This window comes from Phoenix dactylifera, chromosome 12, assembly GCF_051530095.1.
Source record: "Phoenix dactylifera cultivar Ajwa chromosome 12, Ajwa_hap1_PhDact_Kaust_v1.1, whole genome shotgun sequence".
Taxonomy (NCBI): Eukaryota; Viridiplantae; Streptophyta; class Magnoliopsida; order Arecales; family Arecaceae; genus Phoenix; species Phoenix dactylifera.
The window spans coordinates 25226560-25247452 of NC_143201.1; the positions used below are offsets into that span (position 1 = coordinate 25226560).

The 20893-nt window shown below is 37.1% G+C and overlaps 1 protein-coding gene across 2 annotated transcripts; it reads right to left on the reverse strand.

Moving 5' to 3' along the window:
• Positions 1 to 3420: 3420 nt before the first annotated feature.
• LOC103714531 (transcription factor MYB3R-1-like) lies at positions 3421 to 18956 on the reverse strand. 2 transcript variants are annotated; one of them, XM_008801925.6, is made up of 13 exons: positions 18779 to 18936; positions 18003 to 18277; positions 17728 to 17782; positions 16605 to 16662; positions 15393 to 15487; positions 15134 to 15237; positions 11221 to 11349; positions 8603 to 10463; positions 7051 to 7397; positions 5706 to 5823; positions 4802 to 5032; positions 3657 to 3816; positions 3421 to 3565 (listed from the first exon to the last, which is right to left on the reverse strand). In XM_008801925.6, exons 2-12 carry the CDS (start codon positions 18137 to 18139, stop codon positions 3682 to 3684), a joined length of 3270 nt encoding a protein of 1089 aa, XP_008800147.4. In that variant the 5' UTR covers positions 18140 to 18277; positions 18779 to 18936; the 3' UTR covers positions 3421 to 3565; positions 3657 to 3681. The 2 variants fall into 2 exon arrangements, with proteins under 2 accessions (XP_008800147.4, XP_089782541.1); XM_089926415.1 differs by having other exon boundaries at positions 3421 to 3816; positions 18779 to 18956.
• Positions 18957 to 20893: the final 1937 nt, after the last annotated feature.

A 20893-nucleotide genomic window follows, 5' to 3' on the forward strand; every position in this document is an offset into this window, starting at 1 on the left:
AGGTCATCACAAGTAGGAGACACCCAGGAAGAGACTCGAGATAGTAACCCAACTCATGGAAGCAGGATGTTACCAAGCGTGGGACACCAGAGCCACCTCTCATGGCACCAACTCCACTTGTATGTATAGGGTTTGGTTTCCTTTTTGGTGCACTGCATGTTGGTATTTAGACAAATGATGGATCTACGTGGTTGGCCAAGTTGTTTATGTGAAAGACACAGAGAAGGTGGTGGATTCCCATGTTCTTCAAACAGCAAAAAAGAATTAGATAATTAGGTGAGAGCTAATCATATTATCATCTTGCTTAAAAGATTATCTGATGCAAGAAGAATCAAAGTTTCACTAACGAATTATGAACTATTTCTAGGATGGTAAACTATACGAGTTCCGCAAAATATGCCAAGCTTGCATAAGGTATCACCTCTTCGCATGGAAGTGACGGTTGACCCAGAAATTGTGGGTTGAAGATTTCTTCAACTCTGATGAAAGGGTTTGACAGAAGGAAAAGAAATAAGTGATACTGCAATTCTCAACCGGCACAAACTCCAGGTTTCTTTCTGAACCTCATGATCTCTGGTAGGGTAGTCCTCGTCTTTCTTAGCAGACTTAGGATACAAACGTGTCTCCAAACACTATGCCTTTGACTTGCCAGAGATGCAGCATCAAATTATTGCGTCAACGCCATTCCTTTATCTGTCTCCTGAAGCGTTGCTCATAAGAATTTTCAGTAAACGAAAATTTTCATTAAGAGTTTGGAGATCATTTGGGAGTAGACAGATCCGATACTCTACTACACAAAAAAAAAAAAAGAACTGGTGAGGATAATTGATCAATATAATGGGTAAGAACAGGATTTAGCTATTGAAGTAAACCAATGAGATGCACCAATCCACAACCCTTCCTCATGAACAGCTGATGCTATCAAAGTTGCTCTTTTTCACTAGTAAAATTAGAGGAAGAAACTATCCAAAACTAATCCACATAAATAGAGTTCTCCAAGTCTGCTTGGCCAAACATGGGACGTCTTACAGATGCAGATTTCTCAGAACTTCGGTGGATATACATTTTGCTTTCATCCATTATAACTTGATAACTAGGAACTGCAATTCAGTTTAGATAAACCATTTATATTCTTGAGGAAAATTGAAGGTTCTGGCATTTTATCTAATATAGCAAAACAGGATCACAAACGTTCCCATGTTAGTCACATTTATTGAGAAACAAGTCAATTGTAAATTGGCTTAGAAATTTAAAGAGAACTTTCTCAAAAATTTAGAGAGAATTCCTCCAAAAACCTGACATCTTTTAATATGATGGGTCCAAAGTTAGGTAAACAAGACTTTTGAGTCCTTTTTTGCCCTATGTTAATCAACAAGGTCCATCATATAGAGTAATCTGATGGAAAGTTACCGATAGGTTTCAAGTAGCGCTCAATTGAGGGGTAAATAATGCTTGATCCAATTAACCTAACATTATAACCATTTCAAACACCCGCATTCATGCTTGGTTTTAAGCCTCTTCCACAACAGATGAGGACTGATTGGCTGTAAAACCTGATGACCAAATTGGAAACATTTTCTTATAATATCAATCCTTCTTCTTAACTTGGATCCATGTCAAATTAAGATACCATGGAACTTATGGCTGACTGCCAGTTTTGGAAAACTTGGATTTGGAGATGGCCCCTGTGCTCTCAGAATAGAGGAGGAATTGATGGATTCATTCATTGTGCCATTAGGCGACCGGAGATGGCATATTTTGCCTAGTCTAAGCTGAACATTATTCACAATTTCAAACTAAGCTATTCATACTGTGTTCCAGTACTGCTTTTTCTTCTCTTTTCTTTTGTTTCTTTTTTTCTTGATAGAAGAGAAGGGATAGCATATTTACTGAAAACTAAAAAATGTACAACTATAAAGAAGAGAGGGAAGAGGAGGGGGAAGGCGAGAGACAAAAGAAACAGGCAGGAGCATATACTGGAGAAATTCCAGGTCAGACAAACATGAAAACCCCATATTACATCTGTGTAGAAAGATCAAGGCTAGTAAGCAACTTGCCAGCCCTGTTGAAGCTTCTCTTATGCTTTATGTTGCGAAGCATGGACCAGTACTTAAGGAGTATCATAGCATAACTCAAAACAGAATGTTTCTTCAAGAGCTCCTTCCAAATGCTCCAAGTGGCAGTCAACACAAGTTGACCCCAGGCTGGTCGAAATAGCAGTTTGACTAGTACAATTTCACCATTTAGTCCAAAGAAGTGAGGCTGGTTGGTTGTCCACGGAGAGTATTCTAGTATTCTAGTACTGCATTGGAGTGGAGCAAGCAAAGAACAGATTCCATGGTTGTTCAGTAGCAAATTTTTCAGAGATGACAATTATTCAGAGATAAACATCTGTTCATCTGTATTATATCACACCTCTATCATTATAAGTTATTTGATGACATATCTGATGCTATTTATTACCCCTGGCTGAGATGAGAAGAAAAACCGAGTCCATGTTCCTGAGGCAGCCAGAAAAGAGTCCCCAGGTTGTGCCTCTTACAGAGGTATCAAAACAAATTGAAAAAAGAAATAGAAAGAACATGGGGTTTTCCATTAATGTGGAGCAAGATGCCACTCATTCCTGGGTGCCAGGAGTACTTCAGGACCATATAAGCCATTCGAGCAAGTCAGGACCACAGCGTATGCATAAAAGCAGATCACATAAAGTATACATAAATTTCATTCTGAAATCTGTTTCAAATATGACAGCCTGTCATGGAGATTGAATGCCGCAAATGATTCACCAATTTTTTGGTACCCAAGGAAGAGCATTTTGGTTCCAGAGTTGGTTCCCATGCCTTTTTTGTAAGGGTTGGTTCTCATATTAGTTTACAAGCATTCAGCATATGCATTGCACATGATGTAGGACGCACATGAGGATATACTACCTGTCAATATGCTTCCACTGAGCTCATCCCTCTCTGAATAATGCTTAGAAGGAATTCTACAGAGAAGGAAGATGTTTAATCCCAGCTTCATATAGCATTTTTGCCTGGTGTTTTATGCTGCTCTTGCGGTAATCATACAGAATAAATGGAACAAAGAAAATGTTGAGGTTTGTGGTACATTTAACTACAAACAGCTATACGATAGCTTTGGGTAGATGCAGGTTTATAAGTCTTCTAAGCAAAGAAAAGTGATATTTACAATTTTTAACCGACAATTTGATCTTCTGATCAATGACTTCTTGTAATACTTTATAATAACTACAAGCAGTGATGCTTCCTCAAGTTTCTCTCTGAGATTTCCTTTCTTCCAATAGCAAGCGAAAGATTTGCTTGCTCTTACTATTACCAACAAAATAAGACCATAATCTACGTGAAAGGGCTAGATGACAGGAATAAGGAAAGAAAGGTATCAGAGAAACTGAGCCGAATGGGAAAGTAAATAACATGGTTCAATGGAAGAACATAAAATTAAACATTATATATTTGGATGAGGCCCTTCATCAAAGACCCGGTTAGCTGTCTTGTAATTGGAAAAATGCAGGACCAACTTGAACTTGAAACACATAAAAATATCCCTAAAAACCAGAATAAGACAAATCAAGAGCGACGACAGCAACAGGCATATAAGTATTACTATAATAACATCAACACAATATAGATATTTACTTTTGGCATAACGGACAACAACCAGCTACCGGCATCCCTTCATAAGATAAGAAGATGGGCTTGAGAAGTTTACTGAAGTTCCCATATTGCCTACTTTCTTATTTTCTGTTTTCCTGACAGGTGTTGCACATGCACTGAAATCAAGAACTCGCGCCTCCATCTGGGAAACATTCAAAATGTTAGTAGAATAAAGTTAAATCATGAAAAAATATACAGAGGTTTACTTCTTGTTAAAAACTAAAAATAGCATGCCTAAGTGTTGCTTGTTAAAAGAAAAAAGAAAATAAAAAAAAAGATATTGATAAGGAGGAAAGAAAAAGCTTCTAGACAAAATGTATGAAGGAGACACAAATGTTCAGAAGTTACATTTCTATCACATATCATAAACATGCTAATAAGGTCAATAATGTCAAAACAAATATTATCTATAGTTATATGTGATACAAAAATCATAGATTTCCTTTTTTTCAAAGCCATTTTAATAATCTCCTTCCCTAAACTTTGGTATAGGTTAGATGCTTTGAATTCTAGATCCCCCCCTAACAATTTGACCATCTTCAGATAAACATGTTAGCCTTTCAAGTCATCACAAGGACATTACAAATATTATGAGCAAATTGCACTAGCAGATCTTTTAGTTGCTCCAGGTTAGAAGTAGATGATGCTAAGTTCTGAATTGTCCTCACACAACATTCGTGTTCAGGTGGCTAGATCTGTTGTCTATGTTGTCCCTTCATGTTAAGTATCACGTCCACCTAATATAGGAGGACAGTCTTGGTGGGGACGTCAATGAAGATGGCAGATCCATCAATGGCATTGAAAATGTGGATCCAGAATAAGAAAATTGCACTGACAGATTAAAGTCATCAAGAGCCTAGCAGCAAGACAATGCTAAGTTCAGCATTGTCCTCATACAAAATTTGTATTTGAGGGGGCTAGATCTGCTGCCCATGTTGCATATGAAAGCTTTGAAGCACTTTTGTGCAGTATCACATCCACCCATGCCAGAGGAGGATGACCCAGCGGGAATGTCAATGCAGATGGCAGATCAATTACTGACATAAAAAATGTGGACTCAGAACTAAGCCGGTCTAGTGAGAACTATAGCAGGAGGGGAGAAACTTAAAACATCAAGAGCATACTACCATGACTTTTGGTGTCACAGGATGATCTCCCAGTTCTTTGTCTGACTGAATATTTTCTTTCTGGAAATCTTCCTTGCCCGAGTGTCTTTTGTCAAAAGCCACTCCAGGGCTTCCACTTGCCAATACCTCCTGTGCCTCGGCCACAGCAGAAGCAGTGTGCTCACTTAACTGTCTCATCAGTCCAATGGCATCATAGGTTCTGTCTCCCGGGCTCACGAAGTACCCTATGTCCTGGAAAGATCAGAGACCAGAGCTACTAAAAGTGAGTAAAAGAACTTCAAGGTTCATAAGATATCGAAAACAAATGACAAAAATCAATCATGAAATGAAAGCTAAAATGTCTCTAGTTTAAACTCCATAAAACGAATCAATGAACTGAAATGAAATGAATGTAATGAAAACAAGGGAGCCCTACACTTTATCTTTTCTTGAATTCGAGGTAATTTGAGCCAACTTTTCATATTGTATCATTAAAATTTCAGGCATCATTTGTATCTTGCAAAGGTCATCCAAAGCAATTGGTCTTATTAAGGGTCTGTTTGGGTAATCCAACAGGATCTAGGCTGAATTTTTGCTGGATTCATAGATTGGGAAGCCCATATGAGCATGGCCCATATCAACCCAACTCCCCCACCAGACAAAATCCTGTAGGAAGAAAAAGAAAACCTCCATGGGTCATCTTTTTTTCCTGCAGACCAACAGGCCCACAAGCTAGGATTTAGGCTGGCACTTCAGCGGGCCTTTAGAAGATGCCGGGTTGGGTGGGCTAACAGGCCTGATTCTTGCAAGATATTCCTGCAAGAATATCCAAATAGCCCCTAATAAAGTTTATCCAAATAAGGATATTGGTGAACTTTTTAGGCCCATATATGACTCAGATAGTCACCAGTAATACTTCAGGTACCTCAAATGTTATATCTGTATCGATTCTATGTCCTGGAAGAAGTGAATTCATAAACCAAGGAGATTTCCATGCTGAAGGAGATTCTATCCCTCTTTTGATGCCCGGTGTGTCAGCAAAACTGTTAAAACAAAAAAAGGAAACCAGATTAAAGATGGCAAAGAGTGCAGGCACACCCACTATACCATATTAGTTAAACAAAATATGCCACTGTCTCTTAAATTATTTACTAAATTCTCGCATATCTAGCTGACTAAAAGTTGCAGAACCCAATATGAAAGCATAATTATGATATCTACGATTCAATAAAATTCATTATGCAAAAAACTTCCACCCATCCAGTTATTTGCTTCCACAGGCATTAGTATCTCGAAGTAAAACTCTAAAAATAACATAGAACAAAGTTCCAGTCATAATAGTGATATACAGTCAAATGCAGAGCTATTTGCAAAGAAAGTAATTGGGCAGAAACAAATTAAAGAAATAAATATGTGCTAAAGAATGCAAGCATCTAATCCACAAATGATATGTTGGAAGGAATTGGTCATCCAAAGAGATTACTCTCACTGTGAACAAAGAAGACTTGGTGGAGACAAAAATAAACCAACTATTCCATTTCATCTAAATAGCATGTCTTTCTTGCACCCTATAAATTAGTAGAATCTGATTCTCCTACTGTTTCATGATGCTTATTTAAAGAACAGAAAGAGGTCTATTAAAAGCAAGTCAGTAATTTCAGTTAGTATATAGTGTATCATCCTGGAGAACAATAGAACTTGACAAAACATTTTTTTTATACTTACCATTATGTACAAATTTGGTTCACACATACATATAATTCCATGCATTTTGTTTCCTCAGACAGTTGCTATTATACAAAATACTATAAAGAAGATCTGTGACAAACATAGACACCATGTAGCTATAACTAAAGCATAATTGAATGTAATACTTCCTAAGCAGGAAAAAAAGCATTGTTTAACTCACACATGGAACAATATACTGACAGGAGGATTATTTTTCTTATTGGTCCAAATATAATTATAACAGATTATGTATTGCTGTCCAGTTGAACTAGAGCATATTGGAAAACTGTTGCTCAGATGCCCACACATACCACAACTTGGCATACCTTTTTAACTGTTGAGAATGCAATCGAAATTGATTAGGATCTAGAAACACAACAAACTGCATATAGCGAAAAAAACATCGAACATTTCACTAATAGCAGACTGCAGCATGCAAAGTAACGATACAGTTCTCAAAAATCTTCAACTGTACAGAAAGGGAAAAAAAGGGTCAACCGCTAAAATTGGCATTAATCATGGGTTGCCTTAGTTGATCTTACATGTTTAAGTTTTCAAGGTCCATGTCAATCGATGAACCATGCTTTTCAACTGAAACCGCTGATGGATGCACTGACAGGGCACGTTGTGCTGATGTAATTGGAACCTGTCGCTGTTCCAGCTTACTTCCACCAACTCTAGGAGACAGGGGGGCAGAAAGATCAGATAAAGATTCAGATCGAGCATCTGAGTGACCCTTGTTTGATGTAATCTCAAAACTTGTGAAAGTTTGGTCTTCCAAAGACCTAGCAGCAGTTCTCATATGTCCATTTACAGGATGCCCATCTTGATCAGTTGAAAACAACAGCATGTCATTGGTATTATGTTCAACAAGAACTCCAGCAGGCGGCTGCATTAATAGGTAGAGCAGCAACATAAGATCTACTTACAAAACACTCACAATCATATCAAAAATCCCTCCAGAACAACTCCGTTATCTACTAAAAGTCATTTAGGAACAATGCTCATCAGTAATCAAGGTCAATGCTTTTGCTCAAGCTGAAGCATTCTGTCCACAGAACAAGTTGGACACATTTGGCAAACCATAATCACTAAACATACTTCATTTTCAGTTGTTAATCCATATCCGTAACACTAGGGCAGCAGCCATATACTACATATTTGGTCTATCTCAAATAATTCATTCAATACATTCTTAGTAAACTATCCATCCTCATTCTTCAAATTTCAACAATCATAAAATGTGAAATTTGAGAAGAAGACATTGGATTTAAGGTAATATATGAAAACCAAAACTAGACACCTAGTTAAGAATGTGAACGCCTACTCCAAACCAATTCAGCAAGCCAATTTACCCAGTTTACACATATAACATGGGAAAAGATCACCATCACTAACATCATTAACACGTTCTAAGTTACACAAGTGACTTCTCAACAAAATGCAGTAACTTTTCTAGCAGTAAACAGAGCATTACAGCCACTTGGAATTGGAAACAGACCCAGTTCTTTTCTAGCAAAAGGTAATGTGCATCCTTACAGAGATACACCAAGGGATCATAAAAGGATAAATGAGCATATGTACAGATGATGTGATTCGAAGCTCACAAAGCACACAAGATACAGCACATGATTTTAGCTATGCGAGCTTCACACAGCTTGGTCTAGGCACTTTTATCGGCCCAGCTAAGCTAGCCCATGAAAAACCTACCAAAAAGTCAGCTAATTGAATTTTACAAAACAAAAGTGGCTTTGCTCAGCTCGATTGATTTTGCACCAAGTAATCTCAAAGGCAACATAAACTATGGATATTTATAATTCCAGAAATATTAATTAAATAGTCATTATAACATTATATAATAGTTATTATATGCACGATGAACTCATTTTGCATTATATAACATAAAAACAAGCCAAAACTTAGCTGAGTTACTCAAGCTTGGCTTATTTTCCTTATGCGATGCAAGGAAACCGAGGTTGGGAAATCTTTTGCTAGTTATATGCTTCATGTAATGATATCATTGTGCATTAACATGAAGATGCATCATATGTATATACTGTGGAGAAGAGAAAATACTAGTTAGGAAATACTTACTTCATTTTCTGTAACATGAGCATCAAGTTTAGTTGGGGCACATATGGCAGTTGCACATTGTTCCTTCTTAGCTTGAAAAATACTGGTATTGGTTTCTTTGCTTGAAATCCTGGCTTTGGCTTCCATAGAAGCACCTTCATCCTTTTGATAACTATGAGTTGGGTCCAAATTTTCTTTCTGCTCCAAACAAATCTCATGTTTCTTTTTCTGATGATCTGAAGGATAAAGAGCATCGACCTCACTAGAACAGGAAGAAATTCTGGGAGCAACACCTTCATCGTTCATGGTATCAATTAAGGAATTATTAGTTCTGCTTATAGAAGGTGTTGACAATAACACATGATCCGTGTCTATCCCAGATTTCTTGTCAATTCTCCGTTCCTGCAAAGGTGACAACAGTTCACGTTGTCGTTTCTTCATAATGGAAGGGGTGCATATGAAGCTTCTGGCAGCATTTTTGAGTAAAGCATCAGGACTGTCATCATGAGAAGGTGAATCCCATAGGCTGCATGGTGTAGAAGACATCATCAGCTGCCGAATTCCAAGAGGACTGTATGCTTGCTGAAGATCACCAGAGGATATAAGGTCGCAACTGACAAATGGAATTTCCAAACTTGGAAAACGAGGAGGTTCATAAAATAGAGCTCCAGCATCCTGATGTTCTTCGGTCTGTACTGCTGGATTTTCATCTGATGATGTAATGTTGTCAGTGGCATTTGGAGGCTCAGAATCCATCATTTCCATATAGGTTTGCTCCAGAGTTTCATTTTCTTTGTCCTGGTCTTCAGGCACACAAATCTTAGACCTAGCACCACCATACATGCATGTAATAAGTTCTGAATCTTGAGTTCCAACAGAAATGTTTCTGGTCACAGCATCATCACTTCTATAAACTGGTTTTCCATTATCTGGACATATATAAGATGGAGGAACTACAGTCATCAAACTCTGACAATATGAGTTCCCCAGCATATCTGATGAATTGGCTGGATATTGAGGCTGTGAGCATGAAATAAAATTCCTATAAGCCAAAGAACTGTAAAAATCAGGTTGGGAACTTACAGATCCCAAGTAGTAATCCATATTTATAATGTTTGGCGCAGTAATAGGATCTGCCATGCTAATATCTTGATGCATTTCTGCCCCAAAAATATTTCCACTACAGCAAGCAGCTTCAGCCATCAAAATTTTATCCTGGTTCTCAGATTCTAAACCACTGTTTGTGATACAAGTAGGCATTTTCAGTCCTCCAGAATCTGGAAACAAAGCAGATTTGTTTTGATGATTTTCAACACAGTGTGTATGGTATTCTGATGTCCTTTTTAACTCTGGTAATCTCTGGGTTGCCTCCAGCAAAGAGTTGGGCAATTCTTGTGAGACCATTTGGTTAGCCAATCTTTCTGATACTTCAATCTCATGTAAATTTTGACAGGGAGCAGTTACAGAAACCATAGGTTCACATTCTATTTCAGGAACAATGCACTCAATTTCCTCCATGGAAGTGTAATATTCTTTGGAGCACATTGACAACTGAGAATCTTGTATATCTTTCTTCTTGGCAGCCTCCACAAGTTTTATATCATCATGAACTGAAATTGCCAATTCATAATCAGATTGATAGCAACTGACCAAGGCTGATGATGACCCTTTGCTACATTCTGATGAATCTTCAACCTCTTGTCTGTCTTTAACGCCACTATCTTCGCTGCTTTGTCGATTCACTACAGATGAAGAGATGCACTGGGCAGGATTTTCTGCATGAGGCAGGCCTTGGAACTGGGCTAGCAGACCTGATGCCAGATATGAGTCCAATTTCTTTTTTACAGAGCTGTTCCAATGATTCTTTATAGCATTGTCTGTCCTGATGATGCATAGCACAATGGTTTTCAATATTCACCAACAAAAGCAATTTGAATAAAAAGAAAAAAATGTTGAGTTCAGTGAGCAAAGAAAAGTTGAGTGGCACCAATATATAGTCACAGGAATAATAAATTAAATAAGATAAAAAACAGAAAACAATATGTGTTTATGTGCAATGGTATCATAATGCATATCTGACACCAATACAAAAAAAAAAAAATCAAATTCTTAAGAAGATATGAACAAAATTGAAGATATTGAACAAATGTGGATATGAAGCACATTTATGATGCACCCCACTGCAATAGAAAGCATGCATGCGCAGACAAAAGAATGCACATATGGTTCTCTGCAAGGCTGCAAAAACAAAAATATACACACGTACATAAACATCAATTTATTGCAGAACATATTTTACGAGGCAAGAAATAAAGATATATAAATGTCTAATTCCAATATAGCAAATTGGCAGGAAAGCCCTGAAAAGAGTGCTTGCAAGGAATTTTTACAATTTCTAACATAAAAAAGGGGGTGTCCAATGCACAAGGCTCCTGCCATTATAGGTCCGGAAAGGGTCAGATGTATGCAACCTTATCCTCGCATACTGAGAGGTTGTTTGCGTATTTTGAACCTATGACATCCAAGTCACAATGAAGCACCCTTACCATTGCGCTAAGGATTGCCCTCTTTTACAAATTCTAACATTTGAAAATTGGGTTCATTACCTTCAGTGGACAGCTAAAGTTTCAGATACACACCTGCCTGGTAAAAATTTTGTCAACTCTGCCCACTTATTTCCATAAACTTGATGAGCATGAATCAGTGCTATCTCCTCTTCTTGAGTCCATGCCTGCTTGTTAATAGCAGGGTTAAGATGATTGTGCCACCTAAAATGTAATACTTTCACAATCAGTAGATTCATTGACAGTGAAATGACAAATCAAAATCAAAAGGACTGAAGGTTCAGAGACTGGGAAAAAATGGTTTTAAGTTCAAAATCTAATGAAGCTATGATTCTGCAGTTTCCAAATATTAGTGCAGTATAAACCAAAAAAAGAAGTTTCAGTTACCAACTAGTAGTCCAAACAATCACTTCATGGTAAATTCAACAACTATTACAAAATGAGCTTGATTCAAAGTAAATTACATTAGTATCAGGGTAAAGAAGCTACTAAATGCATATTCAATATGTAGAAGTCGATCAGTTTAGAAGCTTGTATTCCATTTAAAGCATTCAAATCTTTACAAACCTAAGATAAGCTACTGAACACAAATTTAGCATGTAAAAATAGTTAAATCATGCAACATTAACTTACAAGCTTTACTGGATTAACAATTCACTTCAAGTATCATAGTATCATTTCAAAAATTGCACATAAAATCTTTGAGTGACTTCAAAGATGAATCTTCAAGGATCTGGGCATACTGTAGTTGATCAAAACAAAAGGTCGAATCCATGCAAAACAAAATCTTTAATTGCCTCTGCCTGTGCCTAAACCATCACCAAAAACCAGTAACTCTGTTAGTCGGCAGACACCAATAAAGTGACAGGTCCCTATCCATTTCTTGGGAATTTGAAGATTCTCCAAACTACCACCCCTGGTGCACACAGAAAAGCATCACAGTAAGAACTTTTACCATATACCTTTTTTGAGAATCAGAAGTTGAAGCCTGGCTGAATACCAGATCAAGGGTAGAAATGAATTGGGTGTCTTGTATCAAAACAAGAGACTTCACCAATCAGTCAGTAGGCATCCTCTATTTTATTTATTTATTCTCTTTTGTGTACTGATAACGATGCACTAAGAGGTTCAAATTTCATCAAAAATTTGAGAAGCTCTAGAGAGGTCAGCAAACATGTCATTTCTTGGGCCCTCTGAGAAACTCCTTGAAGGCTCTCTTCTAGTCCTGTCTAATGGTTGTAACATCAGGACAATTAGGAGTTATTTTGCTACTTTTGCGAACAACGATGAATAGTAATCTGAAGAGATTTTTGTTTGGTATCCTCCAAACTATTGATAATTTTATGTTCTGGTGCTGTTTAAAAGGTCATCTACACTCTCTCCCTCTATCTCTGGGGTCCATCAGGGTCATCAAGGTTTTTGGAGCCTTGCTATGCTTGATGTCAGTTAAAGGATCAGCACCCTGATTTTTCACTGAGAGCAGGTCAAATTTGTGCTGGATCTACCTCTCTTAGCTCCAATAGGCCTACTCATGGTCCAGTAAACCCTCAGACTCTTCCTCCTTTCTGCTAAGTCACAATCTGCACCTCATTTTGTGAACATTAGCATTCAATGTCTCCAGTTTGCCCCACTTTTGTTAAATTTGCTCAGTGATACCCATTTTAAGAGAATTTGCCCAAATCCATTATCTTGCTAATTTACTAGTCATATCATGAGCCTATACTGGCCCAAACCATCCAGTGCTTCCCATATTTGATGTTTTACTCTTTATTAACTAGGCTTATTGTTTTATTGGATCCTACTCATCTCATAGAATTAATGACCATTCTGCTGGTCTTAGGGTCTAAATCATCTTTGTTACTCTGCAGCATTACTGCAAATGGGTCAGTCCTGTACTCGTAGCTAACCCATGGCTTGATAACCTACTAGAACCACACAATACTTACTATTGGATATGTTCACCTTCTGGGTTTTTGCTCATCTAAGAGTTCATCAAACCTTTAATCGACTTCGCCAAATCCAAACACCCCTTGACACAACCATGCATTTTCATAGTTCACGATTCTTGACTTCCAGTCATTGTCATTTACCCTCAACTGACATCATCTTGACCATCTTCTATCTTCTTTTCATGTGAATTAACGTTCATCACATACTAGACACCATGTCTAAATTACCTCTGGTTCCTCCTCTCTAGGTGAGTACTGGGATCCTTTGTCATTCAGACATGTCTTTGTTCCAACTATCAAGCTTAAAATCTTCCTTGGCTGGGAACCTACCTCCACAAAGGGTCCAAGAATGCTTTTTGTCCCAATTTCCTCATATGTGGTGAACATGTGGATCATTTGCCTTTCATACTTGTCCTCCATTCTACTAATCAAGCTTAAAATCTTAGCTTGGATGGACACCTAACTTCATCACATGGTTCGTTTATGTGCTTCTAACTTAATTAGTGGAACAGCAGGTCTTTGCCGTTAGCAGTAGATTGCATATCGAACTTTCCCTTTCAATTGAGTGTTTGCCGGCCCAGCTAAAATCAGCTGACTTTTATACATACCTACACCTATGGAATGGCAATCATTAAACCACTATCATCTTAAGATGCTCACAAAAAGACCTAACTCCTTAAAGCATCGTAGCATCCATTAATGGAAAAAATTGCCCTCAACATTTGGAGCTACTTCATTGAACCCATAGCTAAGCCACATCTTCTGTCGATTCTACTTGCTGCTACCAAAAGAAACAAAGGGTCGATACCTACGGTTTGAATCCAAAGGGGCATTGTTGGCTCTGTACATGATCCAAGCTCAATAAAGGACCAAGGACCTAACTCCATTACCTGATTGGATATGGTCTCAAATTAGGATAAGATGGGTAATTGGAGAATAGGGAGGATATGCAAGGAAATATGTTGGAAGTTGGGAAAGGAATCTGGGACAAGGGAAGGAGTGAGACAATGGCAATAAAAGGGAACAGTGTAAAGGTGGGAAGATGGGAAAGGGCATGGGTTTACAGAAAATCTGTACAGAGGCAGGTGGGATCATGGTCTAGGTAGGTGCCTAGGTAGCCTAGAGTACCATGGCATCAAGTGGCAAGGAGTGGAGTTAGGGTTAGTGAATGCAGTTCCTACTAGTGGTGCCATTACTCGATAGGGCCATCGAGTGGTTCCTGTTGCGAGTTTAATGTTGCATGTGGCATCACCATGTAGGAGTGAATGGGTAAGGGAGAGGAATGGGAATGGGAGTGAATGGGCTTAGTCAGGAAGAAGGTACAACGGATGGAGAAAGAAAGGGAGATAGGACAGGCAGAACTCAGTATATAAGATCATGTTATCAGGACTAAAGTTTGGACTTGCATGTATGTAAAAGAAATTGAACGTCTTTGGATCTGTTCGGTGGGATCTGAATCCAAACAAAGGCAATAAATTAAGCACAATTTCCTTGATTCAAACCCAATATGGACTGGATCTGTATTTGTATAGGGTTTGAAAGATTTTGGCCTACATTGCCGCTCCTTACTGTTATACTACAACCTTTGCATGCCTCTTCTAATTTCAAGTACTATTGCCATGTGCACTATTCTACATTATTTAGCAAATTCTTTGTGGAGATCCCTCTTAAGGTTAAGGGCAATGTTAAATATAGATAGTCACTCCATTGTGTTCGTCTGCAAAGTTATCCAAGTTGTCTTCTTTACTAGTTATATGGTTATGTGAATGTATGCACATATATTCTACAAATATAAAACAGCTTTATATCATGTGTTTATGCTAGGCTGGTACCATAATATTTTAAAAACTCAACACTTGCTCAAATCTTAATAGTGATCAATTTTAGTCAAATTTGGCACCAAATTTTTTATTAAAAATTGAATGTAACTAAAACTAATCATTGGATTTTTAGAGATGTAATAGAGAAAGAAATTACAAAATCACCAAGTGGAAATGATAAAAGACCGATATGAATTCATGTGATCCTAACTGGCATACCTTTCCCGGCATTGTTTTCCGATGCGTCCAGGTAATGCTTGAGCAATGGTGGACCACTTCTTTGGTCCATATTTGTTTACCATTTCAATGATTTTCTCATCTTCCTGTTAAAGGAAAAAAGCAATACACTACTTCACTTAAGGACAGGTCAATCCAATGTTTTCTGAGGAACAGTTCAACCAAATTTGGAAAAAAAATAAAGCAGAGTAAATAATGGATAAGTTACATAATTATATCACATACGTCTAGAACATGTTACCTCTTTTGACCATGGTCCTTTCACAAGCTCAGGATTTAAAACCTTCTGCCACCTGTGCAAGCACTGAACATCGGTCCGGTCTGGGAAACATTCGGCTGCAAAGCATAAAGACAAAACAGTAACAAAGCATGCATATAAAGTTCAATATATGAGAAGAAATAAGAAATATTTTGACATATATGCAAGATATAACCTCTAATTGCTTAAAGTAAACTGACTATAAGAACATCTGCTGAGGTAAAATAGAAAGCTTAAGTTTTCCAAGCAGAATAGAGTGAACTACTAAAATCTGGCAAACAGAATAAATAGACTCAAGAAGGAACACAGAATTTCATAATTTCCCACAAATACAATATATATATATGTATGTATGTATGTATGTATATCAAGACATTGAGAGAACAAGCATATGTTCTCAGAATGTATGTGTTTCTCTCTTATTCCAAAATTAAGAGAGCGAGAGAAAACAAAAGAACATGATAAAAGGTTCATTCATTTGCTGACAACAACATTACCGGGAGCTAAATATGCCTACAACACTGCGTACATGTTTTCAGAGTAAGTTCAAAGATAATGCACTTAGGCATCCAAAATTATAGCTAATAGTTTGCAATTAAAAGAATTAAATATAATTTCCATTTATAGCCAAAAATGGAGGTAACCTTCCCTGTAAGACTTGCAAACCAAATTGTAATCAACTTGGTAGTACAGGCCAAGAAGAGAAAAGGCAAATATACCAGATCCATAGATAAAAATATGGAAAACAGCAGACTTTCAGAAGGAAAATTAGTTGTTCTGCACCATTATATACTGTACATGTTTTTTTAATCATGATATTGATGGAAGCCATGAGTAGGAAGAAAAGTGCACTGAAAATTTTCAAAACGTAGCAGAAGGTCCAATTATCAATGGATTCAGTATCAACTTTGACTCCAATTCCCAAAGTTTCCTAGGAAAAGACTCATATTGGAAAGTCAAATAAATGCGATCCTCGTATAACTGTCAATAAGCCCACAGATAGATGTACCATGAATGGTATTGAGCATGCCAGAGCTCAGGAAGATAGAATAGCATGTTTAAATGATTTTTTCAAAAAAATATATATAAACTTAATTAATATAAAATTCAACATAAAAAAAGAATAAGCCATCTTGACCACTTTCATAATCTAGCATTAGGGTATAAGTTATGTCAATTTTTCATAATGAATACCTATCTTTTTCCAATTTTTTCCTCTAAACTTCTGGACAGCTCTTCGCAGTATTGCATCCTGCATGTATAATCAAAATAATACATCACATTAACTATATAAACCCAGAAAAACACGAGTTTTGAAAGCAATAGAAGAGCAAAATAGCCTGTCATAGATGAGAGTAATATATATATATATAAAATATGCACATTAATATGCTCAACAGAATTCAAAAAACCACTCCCAATAGACTCATGCTTGCAGATAATGTGTTAAAATAAGGTTGAAACAGGAAAGCATTGGGCATGACGAAGGAGCAAGTTACTTGGTAGATAGGAGATAAAAAAGACTCTGCCACTGTAGGGTCTAGAGAGAGTCAGATGTACGCAGCCTTACCCTCACATGCAAAGAGGTTGTACTCAGTAGACAGGAGACAAAGTAAAAAAAATATCATTGCTCCAGCGTTGTTTGCTATGTAACATAGTGGGCAATTACATTTTGTAGGACTACAATCTGCAAATAATTTGTTGAGTAAGATCACATTTTCCTGAAAATAAAGAAAAATGTGTAATCCTTTTAGGGCTTGTGAAGTTTTGCATTGGACTTGGGCCTCAGCTGACTTTTGCTCCAATACTAGAACTTGGACCCCAGTTATCAAACTCGCTCATTGATGATATCCTTGGTGGGATTTTGAAAATCATAATCCCATGTTGGGATAATTAAATCATTTGGCCAATTTAGAGGAGAATTCAAAATAAATAGATGATCATTAAACAAGAAAACTACTGTTAGACAATTTAGAGTTGATCCAAAAAAAACAAAAGGATCAATTGTTCAAAATAATAAAACATAAGATTTGCATTAACATGAAAATATCTTAGCATGTGACATAAAATTTGAAGGAAAACAAGTAGAATAATCATAAAACATTTCCATGGAGCTAGATCATAGAAAGCCGGATATATGCTTGTGATGGTACAGAAGTATCAGGTCTCTGTAACCTCAACATTTACAATCTACATAATGCAGAAGTGTAGCAAAACACTTCTATGATCACAATTCCTTCCATCATTTATACAACTGTTTAGCTTTCATCCAAACACAATGAGTAATAGGGCCAAGTCTATAAACATGTAAAATTACCTCTTCGGGCGTCCACTGCCCTCTGGTTGAGCGACGCGTTGGACCAGTAGTCCTCCTGCAAAACAATCCAACCGATATATTAGCTGAATCCTCCTCTGTAATAGCCATCAATCATTTTCCATCATCCTAATAAAACTACATTGCTGATGGACTGATTAATTGGGATATACCAGACCTCAAACCTCGACCACCAGAGTGTGGAACCCGAGACAGAGTTTCCAGATGTAGAAAGGAAGATAACCCAGGTCTCAACATCATTAACTTTGAGGACTTACCCATGGAAGGACCGCTGTCTTTGAATCTCATCACCACGCCCACCCTGAACAGCACTAGAAGTAGATGTAGAAGCAGATGTAGAAGCAGATGCAGAAGTTTCACCTTGCTTAAAGCCCTTTCCCTCTTCGCTTGCCATCGTCCCTTAACTGAGAAGTGAAGACAGAAGCCCCAATCCCCAGTTGGTCGCAAAACTCCAGAGAGAAAGATCTCCAAACCATGATCAGGAACACAAGAAGGCGATGATATATTCCTCTAACAAAAGAAAGACTGCAGACTGGAAAAAGAAATGGAAAAATATGATCCTTAATCTACCTAAGATCCAGCATATCCCAGCAGATTCACAACAAGAACACCCATTTGATGGGCGATGAACAATAAAACTCACGAATTCAATACCAATCAAAATGAAGGTCAATCACCGATAAAGAATTTAACTTGGCAAGATAGATATAAAGTAAAATTTCAAATTGGCAAGATAGGCTAAGAAAATCCAATCGATAAAGGACCCAAGCTGCCAAATTTCCTATACCTATCTAAATTTGCCCCACCAAATACACCCAACCATCAAAAAAGACAACTTCTTGAATCAAAATCTTCTCCAAAACCCAGAAAGGAACAACTGAAAGAAACCTAACCATCAATGCATCAAGAATTCAATATTCAGCGGAACAACCGATCGAGATCTCCAGCAACTCGCCTCAGAGTAAAGCCCTAATTGACGATGGCACTCAAGAAACCAAATCCAAAACAGACGAAAAAAAATTCAAGAACCCACCGTCTCGATGAGGGCAGAGAGCGAAGACGCAAAGGATAGATGGCGCATTTGAGATCTCCGCAAGCTGTGCTTCGAATCGAGAGAGAGATAGAGAAACGGTCCGAAGACTGAAGAGGAGAGGATTTTATTCTTCTTCTCTCTCTTTATTTTTTCCGCTTAAAAAGGGCATACTGGCCACGGGAGCAGTTTCAAACCCTACCATTAAACCTCGAGCAACTTTCGTCCAATCGGACGGAGGAGGCTTCTCTACAAAGTGCACGAAAAGATCTACGCCGTCCTTTACGAGGGCGTCCGTGTCGGGTTGCGCTTCAATATTTTGAATCCCAACGGCTGACAACCGGCTATAGGCGGTGGGAGGGCGGATCGGTGACCGGCCGGGGGGTCCCGGGGGACCATTAACTGCTAATTATTGCCGTCCAACCCAAGGAGCATTTGGCTCTGATTAGCCCACTAATCGTATGGATAAGTGAGCTAATGCCATAGAAACCTAAAGAGCGACTTAATAATTTTATGTTAAAAAAAATCATAACTATATTGATAACTTTAGCCCTTGCTTATTTCACCATTATGTGGCATCACATGGCACTAAATTGAATTTTTTGTTTAAATTTATTATGCAGCATTAATTATCTGATAATTATACAAATAAGAGACAAAAAAAATATCTATCTTGAATGGGTTAAGAGATGTTACTGCTTTGGTTCTCGAAAAAGATCAATGCAATGGCTGTGGATTTTATGTGAATGAGCTAACACCATAAAAATCGGAAGAGTGACTTAATATAGTAATCAGAATTACAAAGACAAATGAAATACACTATTTTCACAGGCATAACATTGAAGTGCGCGCATTTATATGATGCTCATATAGTCATGATTTTAGAAGAGATTAATGCTACAGAAGAAAAACCACCCATTTTTGTTTAAACGTTTAGTACGTGATTGCCAGCTAAGATTAGCAAAATATTCCTAACTCATGATGTTTCATGTCAGATAAAATAAATTTATAATTATATTTATAACGTTTACCTTTGTCGCATTTCACTATGATTTGGCATCTTATGGCACTAAATTAATTTTTTTATTTAAATTTGTTATGCAACTTTAAATGTTCGATAACTACATAGGGTAAGATCGACAAAATATACCTACTTCGAATGGACTAAGAGATATACCATTTTACCGTCATGGCTATAGATTTCATGTGAATGAGCTAATGCTATAGAAACTTGAAGAAATAACTTAAATATAGTAACCTGATTTACAAAGAGAAATGAAATACGATATTTTTATAAACATAAAATTAAAGTTTGTACATTTACGTGATGTTTATATAGTCATAATTTTGGAAGAGAATAATGCTATGAAAGGAAAACCTCCAATTTCTGTTTAAACGTTTAGTGCATGACAGATAGCTATGACCGACAAAATATTCCTAACTTATGATGTTTCATGTCAGATAAAATAAATTTGTAATTATATTCATAACATTTACCCTTGTCGCATTTCACCATGATTTAGCATCTTATGGCACTAAATTGAATTTTTTATTTAAATTTGTTATGCAACCTTAAATGTCTGATAATTGCACACGTAAGACCGACAAAATATACTTATTTCAAATGGGTTAAGGGATAACTTTACCATCATGGCTATGGATTTAATGTGAATGAGCTAATGCTATGAAGACTGACTTAATATAATAACCTGATTTACAAAGAGAAATGAAATACGCCATTTTTATAAACATAAAATTGAAGTCCATACGTTTACGTGATGTTTATATAGTCATAATTTTGGAGGAGATTAATGCTATGGAAGGAAACCTCCAATTTCTGTTTCAATGTTTGGTGCACGACAGGCAGTTGTGATCGACAAAATATTCCTAACTCATGATGTTTCATGTCAGATAAAATAAATTTGTAATTATATTCATAATGTTCACCTTTGTTTCATTTCACTATGATCTGGCATCTTATGGCACTAAATTGCATTTTTTATTTAAATTTGTTGTGCAACTTTAAATGTTTGATAATTGCACAAGTAAGACCGACAAAATATACCTATTTCAAATGGATAAAAGATAACTTTACCATCATGGCTATGGATTTCATGT